This window comes from Crinia signifera, chromosome 3 (genome assembly GCF_055691185.1).
Source record: "Crinia signifera chromosome 3, ASM5569118v1, whole genome shotgun sequence".
Taxonomy (NCBI): domain Eukaryota; kingdom Metazoa; phylum Chordata; class Amphibia; order Anura; family Myobatrachidae; genus Crinia; species Crinia signifera.
The window spans coordinates 200,064,107-200,079,891 of NC_139219.1; the positions used below are offsets into that span (position 1 = coordinate 200,064,107).

The following is a 15,785-nucleotide window of genomic DNA, read 5'->3' on the forward strand; positions in this document are numbered from 1 at the left end:
CAGTACCAAGGGAAGATACGATTTTAAAATGTTCCATTTGGAGCCTGTGAAATGCTTTTTGCATGGTGAAAATTGAGTTTTTGAGTTATCTGACTGGAAAAAGGGTTAATTAAGACTTAGCACTTAACATAAACTTTGTGTTTCCAGAATTGCTGTAATAAATAACTACGTATTTGTGCACAGTGTTAATGGTGTAGCCAAGTTCTATTAACATGCAGCACAAGCATAAACATATGGTGTGTATCCCCTGAGCCTCCTCAGTAATTCGGGATGAAATGTGTCTGAATTTCCCTGGGATTCTTAGGTCTCAAATCACCTATACTGTGTACCTCAGGGAAGCACAGCTACCAAATTGAGATCAGCAGTGACAGTTCTTAGAACTTTGAAAAGCCTGTCTTCTCAATTCTCTAGAATCTTCTGTAGCAAACCAAATTTAATATGCATACTTACTGGTTCACCTGGAATTCCTGAAGGACCTGGAGCCCCGTTCCTCCCCTTTAAATAGGAAGAAAGATGTTTTAATGAAACTGTATTATACTACATAACAAACACTGCAGTTGCTCCTCAGGGCTTTTTTTCTTGTGTAGTACAGTTGCATTACTGACTAGAACTCCATTAAGCAGCATGTTATAAAACATTAAGAAAAGTTTGGGAAATCCCCCTACTTATTATAATAACAAGGGAGTGGTTATAAAAGGATTGGGAACTTATTTATTTATTTGTTTCTTTTATGGCGCATACATATTCCGCAGCGGAATATTCTCTTTATAGAGAATATTTGAACATTCACATCAGTCCCTGCCCCAGTGGAGCTCACAATCTATATTCCCTACCACCTGTACATGCACACACACAGACATTCTAGGTTTAATTTTTTGTTGGAAGCCAACTGACCTACCAGTATATTTTTGGATTGTAAGAGGAAATTGGAGTACCTGGAGGAAACACACGCAAGCAGGGGAAGTATATACAAACTCCGCACAGTTAGTGTCATGGTGGGAATCAAACCCATGACCTCAGCACTGTGAGGCAGTAATGCTAACCATTACACCATCCGTGCTGCCCACAATGCTGTGGTCCTTAAAGTGGCCTTGAAAATAATTCTGGAAGTAAGACGTATGTAGAATGGATTAGATTTATTTTAGGCAGTGCCTGATAAAATATGAGGGTAATCTAACGGTTATCCTTAGCCACCTTAAGCAAATTCAATTCAACAAGGTCAAATCAACATGGTAGGTGTAGTCACAGTGACTACAGTGGGAGCCTCCCATAGTGAATGTAGCTAGCACATGTAGCTGCAGCATTGTACAGGTGGAAAAAACAAGTACAGTATGTAATCCAGCATCTGAGAGTTCACAGTTGTGTCCAAGTCCCGGCTGTTGGATCGAGCATGGTCACAGTAGCCTGTTGCACTATGAAACAGCCAATAGTTTTACATTTTCCATAGCAGTGTAAAGAAAACAAATAACTTACATTACCTCTGCCTACCATTCTTGTGACAGATAATTAAATACAGTGAGCATCTTAGTCTTAACTCAGTAACAGTCATAAAATACAGAGACCATTCCAGTTACTGCCATATAATACAAAGATCATCCCAGTGACAAGGGGCATTGACAGCTGTGCCAGGCCCAGGTACTGGAATGATGCATGCATGATTGAAGCAGGGAGGTGTAGCCAGCCCCCTCCTTAGGAAATATAAGAAACAACAGTTAATGATTGAATGCACAGGGAGCATTGGCACAAGGTTTGATGGGCACCGGTGGTGGGAAGCGGTGGAGGGTGAGTGCTATAGACTAGTCTCCTTTCTTAGCACATGATATAGAAAGAGAAGGAGCAACTGCTTCTGCTGCTGCCTCTCTGCCCAATGTAGCACACAACAGTGTGTGTGATGAGCTATTGAGAGAGGCTGCTCCAGTCACTACTCTGTTTTTCTGCTCAAAGTGCCAATGTATATAATGGGGGGGCAGCAGGTCCTAGTTTGCTTTTTGCCTCTCAAATAGGTTCATGCCTGGGTAAAGAGTACCCCCTTCCCTCCTCTAAGGGCCAATGGCAATTGACCGTTATACAATACAGAGGGTATCCCAGTAGTAGCCATATCTGCATCCACTGTGGGTAAGTTTCAGGTAACTGCAGAATAGTTCTAATTATATGTTGACTAACATGACATTGATTAGTTCAGTCTAAATTATTAGAGGGTTTATTAAACTAATACTTAAATGCACACAATATTAAGGAGTGCACAGGGTCACATCAGAAATGGAGGTGTGCCACTAGGCATTTGTGACACTTGATCCAACGCATATTATGCACATATGCACTTATGGGACGTTCTTCTAACACTGTCCTGAAAGGTAAGATGTTCCCCAGGGTTCTCTTAGATGGATTGTGTCCCAGCCATACCGGCTCCATATATAACAGCAAAAATACTACTTTACACAGGGCCGGCGCCAACACTAGGCAGCTTTAGGCATTTGCCTAAGGGCGTTGGCTACTGGAGAGTGGTAGTGAGCTGCGGGATACAAGTAAGAAAGCAGCCACCCGTCACCTGAGGAGCAGGATGAAAGCTCCCATCCGAGGAGCAGGAAGAAAGCAGCCTCAGGAAAAGAGCAGGTGAGCCATAGCCGACCCACTGGAGCTGGTTAGCGTCATCGGCAGAGGGGTAGCGCCCCCAAACCCCCTGTGGATCTGGTCAGCTGCAATAAGCGGACGACACCCGTATCCCCCCCTCGAGACACCACCATTGGCTGTTCTACAAGCATCCCTCCCCCTTCCCTCGCCACCTATATTTATCTGCTTCTGCCTGGATTTGTCTCCATTCAATGTTACTGAACTGTGCTGCATTAACCGTGGGTTCTCACATACTGCTGTGCTACCTGGCTGATAAACCAATCCCTTGTTAAGCTATTCATCATGTGGACTGACCTCCACCCCCCACAGCTGACACCAATCAACATAGGTTCTGCCAAAACAGATCTCTGACATTATAACACATGTAGCCATATCGTTCACACACAAACCAGAGATAATAAATGTATTTTATTTTAATTATTCACAATGTTAACATAAATTCTGCCACGTTTCACAATTCAGCAGTCTTTTCCATACATTGAGAAGGTGTGGGGTGCACTAATCAACAGCAGCTGGCACTGGGTTTGTCAAACACTACAAATACAAAGTGAAATAAAAGAAAGTGTGCCAGCGCTGGCTGATCCAATGATAGAACAAGATGGTTCTCAAAAAGTTAAACAATTTATTAACAATATAAAACACAATAAAATAGCTAAAGGTTGTGGAACCACTAATGGTGAATCATAGAACAGAAAGTCAAAATGAAGGAATTAAAATTATATCACAGGGATATTATATCCATGGTGGTTTTTAAAGAGTTTTGAAGCTGACATGTAAGATCATATTACCATCCTGATAGAAGTTGTGTGCAATTTAGATGACCCAAGAGTCCTTTGTGGTTTGCCCTATGGTTTCAAGGGCTCAGGCTTCCCAGATGGACTGGTCACTTGGTCGGCTGGATGGTGTCAACAAGGATGGTGTCGACTGGATGGTGTCAGCAAGGATATTAAACAGCTCAACGCGTTTCCCTGGACAATAGAACTCCGGCTTCCTCAGGAGCTTCATCAGTCGACCAAGTGACCAGTCCATCTCCCATCGACGATGCCCCACCTGGATCCATCATCTATGGGATATATGCTTTATTCCTAACCACATCCAGTGAAGGAAGAAATTGTCCTAGTGGGAAGCCTGAGCCCTTGAAACTATAGGGCAAACCACAAAGGACTCTTGGGTCATCTAAATTGGACACAACTTCTATCAGGATGGTAATATGATCTTACATGTCAGCTTCATAACTCTCTAAAAACCACCATGGATATAATATCCCTGTGATATCATTTTAATTCCTTAATTTTGACTTTCTGTTCTATGATTCACCATTAGTGGTTCCACAACCTTTAGCTATTTTATTGTGTTTTATATTGTTAATAAATTGTTTCACTTTTTGAGAACCATCTTGTTCTATCATTGGATCAGCCAGCGCTGGCACTCTTTCTTTTCTTTTTTTCATACATTGGGCCGGTGCGAGTCCGGCGACTGTGCACGATGCCGGACAAACGCAGATGTTTTTTTTTTATAGGGGAAGTCATTTACAAGGCATGGTTTGGCCTTGCAAATCATTGCCCCTTTAAAAAAATCTTTGAGCACGGCGACTCCCTTTTGTAAAAAAAAGACAGCCATTGCTGGCAGAGTATCACAGGAACTAGCATGCTGAGAGGGAATGTCTGGCACAACTGCAGAAACTACAGAATGTATGAGGACACATCTGTAATTGAATCAGGGTTGCCTACTTTTCAAAAGCAATTTCAGGGAGATTTTAGCTGCTGAGGGGGCATGTCATGTTCCACCTAAAGGGCGTTTCTAGTGACACATTTGACTGTGCCCTGTGACCCCTGACTGTGTCCTGTCCTGTGCCACACTGGCTTTTTACCCTAGGTAATAGGGTAAATTCATCCTCTCCCTCTGCCTTCTCCCCACATATTCATGAAAAGTATTCTGTCTCACCCCTCCACGCTGCTGCAGCTTCATAATTGATCCACTCCCCCTGCCTCATTATATTGTTCATCTCCCCATTGCTTCCCCCCAAAAATTATGAAGCAGAGTTTTAAAGAAGCAGGCAGGTGGAGAGTTCTTATGAAGCCGCGCTGCTGCAGCCGCGTGGATCATGGATGGGGGAGATGGCGGAGTGCAATAAGCAGTGAAGTGTAAGCTGTCAGCAGCGAAAGTCTCACCCGCCGCTCCTGCTCCTCATCGTGCGCTGCCTGCCGCTCAGTAATGGGGCTATTTCTGACTTACTGTGAGTTACTTTATCCCTGCAGTGCAGTCACCTCATCTCTTCTGCTTCACTGCTCCTGTGCTGCCCAGAGAGCCCCACGTTGGCTAACATTTAACAGGACAGTGGGCAGTATTCAATGAGGTTAATTCACCCTGTTTTACAGTGAATTTGTGCTATTTTCGCGTTGGAAGGTGATTTTTTGGGTCAGAAAGCGAAACACCCTATTCAACTTGCACTTCTCGCCGTCTTTCTAAGTGATTTTCGCCATGTGTCACCGTGTAGCAAATCGCCATCTTTTCATTGTGAAGTGGAAAGTGAACTTTTAAAATAAAGTTGTTTTGTTCTGAGAAGGGGCATGCTATTTTTATTCATGTGCTTATAGCACATGAATATATATTTAATTTAAAAAATATATATATTTTTTACACAGAGCAGCCAGCAGGGGGCCGGGAGCCCAGAGCTGCTCATTAGATATTCATATATTCACTGCACCCGATCATTACATATGCACGATCGGGTGCAGTGAATACCTGGTCCCCTGTTGGCTCTCCCGGGGGGCAGCCTGTGCTGCCTGGCTCCTGGGGAGCCCACCTCCCCCCCACATATGTTCTGGGGCAGCCAGGGAGACTTCAATCTCCCTGCCTGCCACCGTCCTCAGGCTCACTGCGGCGTCCGCCGCAGGGGTTCACACTCCCCGTCGGGGGCAGCGAGCCCCTGCGACGTTGAATAGGGGGGACAGCGAGGCTCCGGAACACATCAGGCAGTGGCGAGTGTGCAGCGAATCCTAAACAGGATTCGCTGCACGCCTTCAATATTCTCATTGAATACGGCCCATTGTGCTTACAGAGCCTGCCCCGCCACTTTGTGAATCTCACATGCGCAGTCACAGGGTTCTCGGCTTGAGCTTAAAAATCTGCGAGGATCACCTCTATTCCTGTAAGACCGGGAGTTAGAGTCAATATGCGGGAGACTCCTGCAAAATGCGTGGTGGTAGGCAACCCTGAAAATGCCTATTGGACACATACATGTCTGAACATATTAAAAGCTTTTATCACAATAAATATACACAGAATCCAATATTCCATATATTTCTCTTTTATATCTAGTATGTACTGTACCAGCCTAAAATACCTCTTCTATAACACAGTCACTATGAAATATATAACTCAATATCAGTGCTGATAATGTTGGGTCATAGATGGCAGCACAGTCTCAGGCGAATACTGCCATGCTCCTGATAAATCATCAACCAGAATACTCTAATCCATCACCTGGAACAATACAAGCAGAAAAAATGCTGTAATTTCTGCTACAAGATGTGATGTGAAGACTATAGTGATTAAATTCACTTTTGTTCAGGTAAAGAAAAATGACAAAATCAAATTCAATTACATCTACATAAACTGGACTGGAAAAGAACACTGTGAAATACTGCACCCGATTTCAGCTATTTATTTCTTTGGCTTTTTAAACTGTAACTCTATCCATGCTATTTTTTTCTTTGAGATGTACAAAAAGACTACATAATGAATAAACACACAGCACATATGCTTTCAAGTAGCAGTTGTCACAATACTGAATAATCATAATAGATTGTTGGATGACCCACAATTGACTCTTCAAAGCTTGTCAAAGGCAAAGAACCTATGAACCTCTTTCAGAGAGTCTTCAAAACAGGCTTTATTCCACACTGTTGTCACCTGCTAACGTGGGTTAGGAGCAGACAAAGCTCAGGAAACAACACATTGGGATGGATAGAGTCAAAGATTATACAACCAGAAATACGTTTATGTAATTTGCCAATTCCAGGTAATTAAGAAGGACATGTACACACATCAAATGTGAATATATATATATATATATATATATATATATATATATATATATATACATATGTGTGTGTGTGTGTATTGTTCCTGGTATTGTATTTTATTTCACTGCTCTTTTAGGAAAGGAAACAAACACCAAAGGTTTCTTTGATGCGCTTTTGTCCCCTCAGCCTAAACTTAAAGGCATATTCTCTCAGGAAGACAAAGCTGTTTTGCCTCTTTACACATCAAACAAAAAGAAAACAAATAAACATCTGCGATACTGAGTCAATGACCAAACTTTAATCGAAGCCCGGTGTATAACAGTTCCCCCCAACTGTATAACCTTCAAAACACATGTTAATATTAATTACCCTTTTTAAAGGTTAACAAAAAAATTGTATTTGCCTTCAAAACAATTGCAACTTTAAATCTCATCCCATATACACACCTGGCCAATCTGCTGACCTATCTGACAATTGCTGAGTACATACACACTTACCAATCGTCTGTATGTTGTGATAATAATAATAATAATAATAATAATAATAATTTTTTTGGTACTTATGTAGTATCTGGGCGTCCGATTTAGAAATCGGATCGGATCGCATCGCATCGCATGCGACCAAATCGTATGCGATGCGATGGTCAAGATTTTTCCATAGGATTCAATGTTAAAATGGTCTGAGTCCATTTTAACATAGAATTCAATGGGAAAAAGGGGTCCTTTTCCTTTTCCCACTATCCAAGTGGGCATGGAGTTGGATATAAACCTGTGGCGAGCGTAGCGAGCCACCGAGCCCGAAGCGTGGCGAGCGTAGCGAGCCCCGCGATGGGACACAGAATACTTTTTAAGAAATATGCGTCCCCTCGCGGGGCTCGCTTCGCTCGCCACACTTCGGGCTCGGTGGCTCGCTGCACTCGCCACGCTATATAAAATCAACTCTATGCCCACTTGGATAGTGGGGAAATGAACAGGACCTTCTTAACATTGAATCCTATGCAAAATCGCATCGAATCGCATCGCATCGCATCTGATTGTATGCCTTAAGGTAAGGCATACAATCACAAAATCGGCAGCCCAGATACTACATAAGTACCATTTTTTTTATATAGCACTCTTTCTAGGACTCAAGTTACCACTGCAAGATGTAAGTTTCTGGCGGCATTGTTTTAGTACTCCTCCTCATGTGGTTGGTGTCTGCAGGTGTGAATTGGATCAATATTCCACTAGAGAGAATGCAGATGGGAGCTGCGCCTGGATCTTTGTGTGCCAGGGAAGCTGGTGCAGGTGTTTGCTGGTGACTCTGTTTGTCCAGCAGAAAAATAGCAAAAATAGGTCCGGTCAGAATTCCAGGGTTCAAACGGTGGAGGCAGTGCAAGGCAGTAGGTCTCTGGGGACTCTGGAATTCTGTCCGGACCAGCTCCAAGAACTTTGCTATTTTTCTGCTGGTCAAACAAAGTATTTACTCACCAACAAACACCTGCACCACCTTTCTTGGTGTTGGCACACAAAGATCCAGGTGCTTCTCCCATCTGCATACTCTCTAGTGGAATATTGGTCCAAATTACACCTGCAGACACCAACCACATGAGGAGGAATATTGGAACACTGTCACCATAAACTTACATCTTGTGGTGGTAACTACGGGGGTTATTCTAATTTGCCCGGTCCCCTGTGCGTTTGCACACCTGAGAGTGCCTTAGGTTTGCGTGTATGTTCCAAATAATTGGATGGTCGGTGACCAACCAATTATTTGGCCCCTGCATCCACGGCTGCGAATGGATGTTTAAGCAAAACATCCAGTCGCAGCTGTGCGGGGAACTCGGTGAGCAAGGTGGGGGGGGGGGGGGGCTGTTCGAGCAGCGGGTGTCATTTAAACCACACACAGCATTGCGAAATTCTCAGCTCTGCGCGTTGACTAGAATAAGGTCCTTTATCTCCTTAATTACCGGTAGCTGCTTTGTTAAGGGTATTATAGGAACGGATATCCCAGGCCCTCTTAGACCCAATGGGTTTCCAGTGCATTGACTTTAGTTATGTTGCATTTTAATGTGTTATCTTGGTTTTAAGAAAATTTAAATATGTAAAAGACCAACCAATCTTTATTGGACATTTTATTAGAGCTGCTATACTCTTGTTGTTTTTTTGGTTCTTTCTTAACAGGACTAACTATACTGTCTAAGTAGCTGCTGGTTGAACCACTTGTGACGAGCAGCCCCAGTGCCCTCTCCACCTTAATGGAGGATTGGATACATTTTTGTTCCACCATGCTGAGATGTCATTGGTGGATCCTGCAAGTTTATGCATAGTCAGATGGCCCAATATATATTCAGATACCTATTCACAGACATAGCAGGGATACACACCTGCCGTTGGGTTCACAATAAATTGCCCATTTTTATAAACGGGAAATATGTATGCCAGTGTGTACCCAGCATAAGTCATCAAAATGTTGTGGTACTGGTAAGCATTACTGCCTTGCTAAGGTCTTGTATTAAATTCCCACCACAGCCCTAACAGTGTATGTACAGTATATTCTTCCTGTATTTGTGTTTGCTCCAAATTATACTCATGGGTTTACTGGCTCCTGAAAAATAAATGAACCCTAGTGTGTATGTGTGCATATAATAGGGAATATAGGGATAAATTCAGGTTGGTTTGCATAAGTGATCAAACCCGCATTATGCCCGATGGTGGGTTTCTGTGGGTGCGTATAACAGGTCCTACGTCTGAGTGACAATCAGGTGCTTTTCTGCATCACTGCTGTTTTCTGGGAGCGGCCTTGCCAAGGAATGCGCAATAGTTGCAGATTTTTTGGCATTGTGAGCTGGCCTGTGACTGAAAGCCTGAGTAATGTTAGACTTACTAAGGTAGCAGTCGCAGAGGGACACCATGACTGCAGTTCAATGTGATCACAAATGTAGGAAGGGGGTGGGATGCATCTTTTCCTGTGTTTGTGTTGCTTAAGAATTGCATATGCTAAGCTGTCAGAGGCAGAACACTACATCAATGAGCACAGCCCACAGCAAGCATTTCCTTTTCTCCAACTGGTTTTCCTATTACTGCTTCTCTAATACCAATCAACTTTCAAAAACAACTGCACAGATCTACCTTCTAGTATGTCATAATGATCACCCTTTAAATAAGAAAGTGCCTGTATACTTCTTCACTGAGCAACAGAAATGTTTGAAAGATGTTTGAAGTGACAAGGGGCAAAAACCAAAGAAAATGGTTCCTATCCCATCACTAGACTCTCATGCTGTCATTGTTAGTGGGGGCCACACCACTTTACACATTGGCTATACTAGAACATAATGTATTAATGGCAACGCAGCCTATCAATTCACTTGGAATAACTAATCTAAAGTCTGATGAATATTTGCTCTGCTCCCAACAAAATGTCTGCCTCATATCTTAGGGATGTCACGGTTTCCTTCCTAATAAACTTATATGCTGTGAATTCAGACCTTTAATAAGAAAGTATTAGACCAAAGGGTCCCTGATCCAATAAAGCTCTAAAGTAGGTCAGAAGGCATCCCCTGCAATTAAAGTCAGTCTGAATCTGAGAGTGGTGTGTTAAAGCACAGGCTTTGGTCTCTAAGTAGAGAGGAAAGTTACTTGTTTACAAAAATGAAGGAATCAATTTCCTTTCTAACCACTACTTTATTATACTGAGTAATCCAATTCATCTAGGTATACACAACTTCTGTACTAATGGGAGGGAGTTAATACCCCCATCCTCATACCATTCATAGCCTCCCATATTTGAATATGTACTATTTGTATGTATTTAAAATAGAAAAATCAGAATTTATTTAACCCACTGATTGCACCAGAGCTCTACACCGTTGATTAAGGGATTGCAAGAGTGCCGGGACTCACCTGCTTTTATATATATATATATATATATATATATATATATATATATATATATAGAGAGAGAGAGAGAGAGAGAGAGAGAGAGAGAGATAGATATAAGACACAAATACAGAGAGTGTTCCATTATATTGAGGATATTTTACATTGAAATTAATATTTAATTAATTTACTGAGTTTTCCTTAGTAAATTATATTATTACTCATCGTACAGTATATTTTTGTAGTTGTAGCATTTGTTTAGCAAACGTGAGCAGGAAGTAAGGGAGGCTACTGCTGTGCTCTTGCTCTGAAGGGGACACCTCTCATATCAATTAACCATTCAATGAACTGTTTATTAGTAAATTGATAGCAGTTGATAACAGCTTAGGTAGCCAACTCTCCCTTAATATATATACACACACACACACACACACACACACACACACACACACATATATACATACATACATACATATATTTATCTATATAAGAGTGGGGGGCACCAATATTTATCTTGACTCTGGGCAACTGGGACAAATTTACGCCACTGAAGGTGATACTTAGTTCTATGCCATACATTCTTTTCACATCATTCCAACACTATTCGATAAAACATTTAATTAATCTGTTATACAATTTACAAATCTGAACACTTTAACAGCGTATACAGTATCTGCTCAGTTTAGCTGGGGGAATTTATTGAGAAATTGTTATCTGTATGCATTTTCGGCATTGTTCACTATTGAATTTTAAAAGCTGCCAAATCTACTCACTGGTATTCCGGCAATTCCCGGTGGACCAATTTGTCCTCGATCTCCCTAGGACACAAATAATACATTCAATCCTGTTTAGCAATCCAGAGCATGCTTTATTTATGAAACAAGAGACAAATGATATATTTATGGCTCAAAGAGCAGCAGTTTGTCTTATACATTTTGTCAATGTTTAGTCAAGAATATAATTCATTAGCTAATCCATCTGACACTTCTAATCTCTCTAGTCTGAATCTTCTGTTATGTCTTTGTTCTACACATATGTAAACATTATTGCATGAGGTTAAATGAACCTCATGGGAAAATATGCAATGTTGAATCAATTCAGCATGCAAAAGTCTTCTTGCAATATGCGTGCCCCATTATAAAGGTGTCAAAGCCAAAATGGTTTTGCATAAATTATAATGTATATATTTAACACATTTCAAGCTTTTGGCTTTTGGGTACTGTACTCTCTGGTCATAGTAAGTGACTTTGGGAAATACCCCAGGACACAAATGTAATCTGTTTTTAATGCCAGGTCTGTTTTAGATTATGATTAGTAACATAGATAGAAAGAGAGGGGGGGGAGGGATATTATCCTATACAAGTATCTAATTTTCCTTGAGGTAATTGTATAGGATAATCATCATCAATATATTTTCTGGATCTATAGGGATGCCATTCAATTACTGTAAGTGTAAAATGCCAAACAAATTATTATTTCCACTATGCGTATTGCACCTGTAATGGGACAGTTTACCAACTATCACTGGTGCGCATTCTATATATAAGTGTAAGCCAAATTATGGGTTGTTAAACCCTATTTCAGATGCAATAATCAGAGCAGAACTACTAATTAACTTGGTCATATGCCCTTTAGCCAGGCTTGCCTACCCTCCCGGAATTGCCGGGAGCCTTCCGGAAATCGGGTCCTTCTCCCAGCCCCCCGGGAAGGTGGGCAAGTCTCCCGCATTCTGGGATTTGCCCCACTCATCCCTTGCCCGCTGGTTAAAATTCCATGAAATCGCGGCGGGTCCGCGGGGAGGGGGCGGGGCTTAAATGACGCGATCGCGGCATTTCGCATCATTTAAGCCCCGCCTCCTATCCGCGGCCCGCGAATCACTGAGGTTTCCGTCATGGGGTGCGGGGCCAAGTGATGTCAGCCTTGCTCCCGCCCCCCTGATGTGTTGCCTCTCCCGGCTTCTCCCGGAGAGGTGAAGATGAAAGTAGGCAACTATGCCTTAAGCAATTTTAAAACAATGTTTCCTCACCTTAAATGACTCTTCACCTCAGTGTACAAAATGATGTTGAGTAATACTTTTGTGTTATAATTGTACACATATACTCTATATCCATTTGTTTAAAAGCTATCAAGCCTTGATGTTTATTTGCATATACTTGTCATGTGATGTTGTAACATGATTATGGCCATATACTGTAGATAGAAATTGGGTACTAGGCTGTGTTTGAAAAATGACTGGTAGAAGCTGATTGGATGGTGGTTTGTCACTCTACATTTTATCACTTTTCAAGGCTTAGTACATCTCACCCAGAAAGTGAGCGACTTAGTAAATCACACTGGTTTTGCTGTGTAAATGATTGCCCCTTTAAAAAACCTGGAGATTTCTTACCAATTCTCTCACTTTCTTAATCTCTCATCCTATTAAATGTCCCCCTACATTTTTAACTCAGCAGAAATATTTTTGTTCAGATGATAAATAAAATGTAGTATACACAATGAGGGATAAAGCTGTAAAACAAGGACATGCTTCTCATACCTTTTCCCCCGGGAGGCCTTCCAGTCCCGGCAGTCCCATAGGACCAGATTCTCCCTAGAAAATAGAATAATGTACAACCTGCATTACATTATACCAAAAGACATGGCTAATTGTATATGTACATGATGCTAACACAATAAATCTGCCACTTTTTTGTCACTGCATATAATTTAAACTCAACATTTTCACCTTTTTTTTTTCATTATTATTAGAGCTGCCTGAGTGACAATTTTAATTATCCTCCTACATGTTTATTTTACAACAACACTTTCCTAAGGGTTATCATAAGCAAAATATAATTGCTGTAGTCCTATTTTCTGATAACGCATCTAAACATTGAGAATTTATGGTCCCATGAAACAGTACCTTTGAAAAATGTTTTACATTGGTCCAATAAAAGTACAAAATGTGTTAAAGATTCACTTTTCCTCTGGATAAAGAGGTATAATAAAATACAGTAATAATGCACTGTTAAAGGAGTGCATTATCCAAAGCCCAGGATAAGAGGGCAGCAAGGATGTTTGAATTATGCTGCACCTCCAGACTGTGAATATAGAAAAGTCTATAGAGCGTGAATTCATTTTATCTCTAGTTAAGCAAAGCAATCGTTAAAGACTAATTTTTCCTATTTATTTTTACATGAAAATATAGTAAAGTTAAATCAAGTCCAGAGCACTCCTACTTGTAAGTAAAATGGGAAGATTATGCAGTCACTCTAAACACACAATTAAGATAATTTTAGAACAAAAAAAGGGAGGTGTATACTCTGTTTAACAGCTATTTTTGGTAGTGGTTTGGGGAAAGTATAGACTTTTCTCCATACTATTAGATGCCATAATATTATACACACACAACTTGTACATGTGATTGATACATTTATTCTGCTTAAACTACTCCTGGTAATCATAGTTGCCCCTGAAAATACTGTGGCTGTGACGTTTTGGGGCATAATCGCCAGTGACGATAATTTGCCAATGCTAGTTTCAGCCTAGACTACTAGCGTGCACCAGACTGTGCAAGCCCTGAGACTGCCAATTTTAACTTCTATGGAGAGTGCACTCCGTCATCAGTGCACCATCTCGCACATAAATGACACTTTTACCAGACTGGGGGCCAGATGCACTAAGCTTCAAGAAGTGATAACATGGAGAGTGGTAAACAGCCATCCAATCAGCTCCTAACTGCCATGTCACAGACTGTGTTTGAAAAATGTCAAACAGGAGCCAATTGTTTTTTTTTTTTATAATTTTCCTTTTTATAACTTTTTGAAGTTTAGTGCACCTGGGCGTGACTGAAATGTAATAGGGTGTGAAAATCGGAAAGTGAGAGATTTTGGAGAGTAATCCCATTTTTTTTTTAAAGGTGCAATCAATTGCATGGCAAAATCAATCAAATTTTTCAGTATAAATGATTGCCGCTTTAACAAAAAATGGGAAACATCTCCCAAAAGCTCTCACTTTCTGATTCCCACACCCTATTACATTACTATTTCAAGGAGCAAATCATTGATCAACTGTGCAAAAATTCGCACTCGGTCCCCCTCTGAATCAGGCCTTTGGTTTCAGAAAAGAAGCTTTGAGTACAATTTAGGGAAAGTAGAACTATGCCCCCACTTCGTCATCCAAGACGTTCATACTGTAATCCACTTCCTGCTTTTCCTCAGTAACGAGGCATAGCAGTTATTTACATTGACCAATGTTTTACTATAATCATATAATGCAGCTATTTGTGGCAACATTTCTACAATATGCTATATTGGAAAAAATGGGGAGACCTTCCTGGACCCTAGAAGAGAGACAATTTTCTTAGCAGACTCATATCGAAGGATGTTAGTGGGCAAAAAGAACATGCGTCAAATGACTGATTTGTGCTTTAAAAAAAGGAATGTAGAAAGCTTACTAATTTTGTGTAATTAGAAGGAATTAAAAGAAAAATGCAAACAAATTAGAAAGAGGTGCTTTTGGGGTAATTTGTGGCCATTTTAAAGTGAAAAAGGGAAAAGGGGAAAAACAATTATCCAAAGCAATTATTTTTGGCTGCAAATAATGCTTTCATTAAATGTAGGTGCATAATCGAACCAGAAAGTTGGTTTTGGTGTGAAGCCATTTTTTTAACCCCCAAATGACATGTAATTATTGGCCCAATGAAGCTAACTGAAAACCTCCAAATGCCTAATTAGTTATTAAGGGGGTTGTCCAAGGGGTGCTAAATCAAGTCTGGTCAATTTTACTTTACCTTTTACTTTAAAATAAATATTATTCCCAACTGTCTCTCACCCTCAGGGGGTAATGAAGAAATACATCTAAAGCTGATTTACGCCCAGAGCTACATATGACTCAACATAGCATGATGTGGGCTGTGAAGCATGCACAGTGGGAAAACATACACAATACCTCTGCAAAACTAACATGCGTTCAACACTTCAACAGCTCCTCAGAGTCTACGCTGACAATACCAGAAAGATTAGTGACTGGGACATATGTATTAAGCCTTGGATATTGAAAAAGTGGAAAGAAAATAAAGTACCAGCCAGCCAGCTCCTAACTGCCATGTTACAGGCTGTGTTTGAAAAATGACAGGAGCTGGTTGGCTGGTATGTTATCATTTTCCACTTTATCACACTCCAAGAATTAGTACACCAACTCCTGAATGCTGGCCAAATTTTGAATGATTATTAAAAGAACAACATAACCCATTAAACTACAGTATGAACCTCTTGCTGGTAAAATTGTGGAT

The 15,785-nt window shown here is 40.9% G+C and overlaps 1 protein-coding gene across 1 annotated transcript in view; it reads right to left on the reverse strand.

The window, feature by feature from the left end:
• Positions 1-15,785, reverse strand: part of LOC146062953 (uncharacterized) — a 366,150-nt gene that overhangs the window by 82,765 nt on the left and 267,600 nt on the right. The window contains exons 27-29 of the mRNA XM_083174963.1: positions 13,050-13,103; positions 11,290-11,334; positions 451-495 (exon numbers count right to left, since the gene is read on the reverse strand). Of these exons, the coding sequence (XP_083031089.1) occupies positions 451-495; positions 11,290-11,334; positions 13,050-13,103 (144 nt within the window). The remainder of the gene's footprint in view (positions 1-450; positions 496-11,289; positions 11,335-13,049; positions 13,104-15,785) is intronic.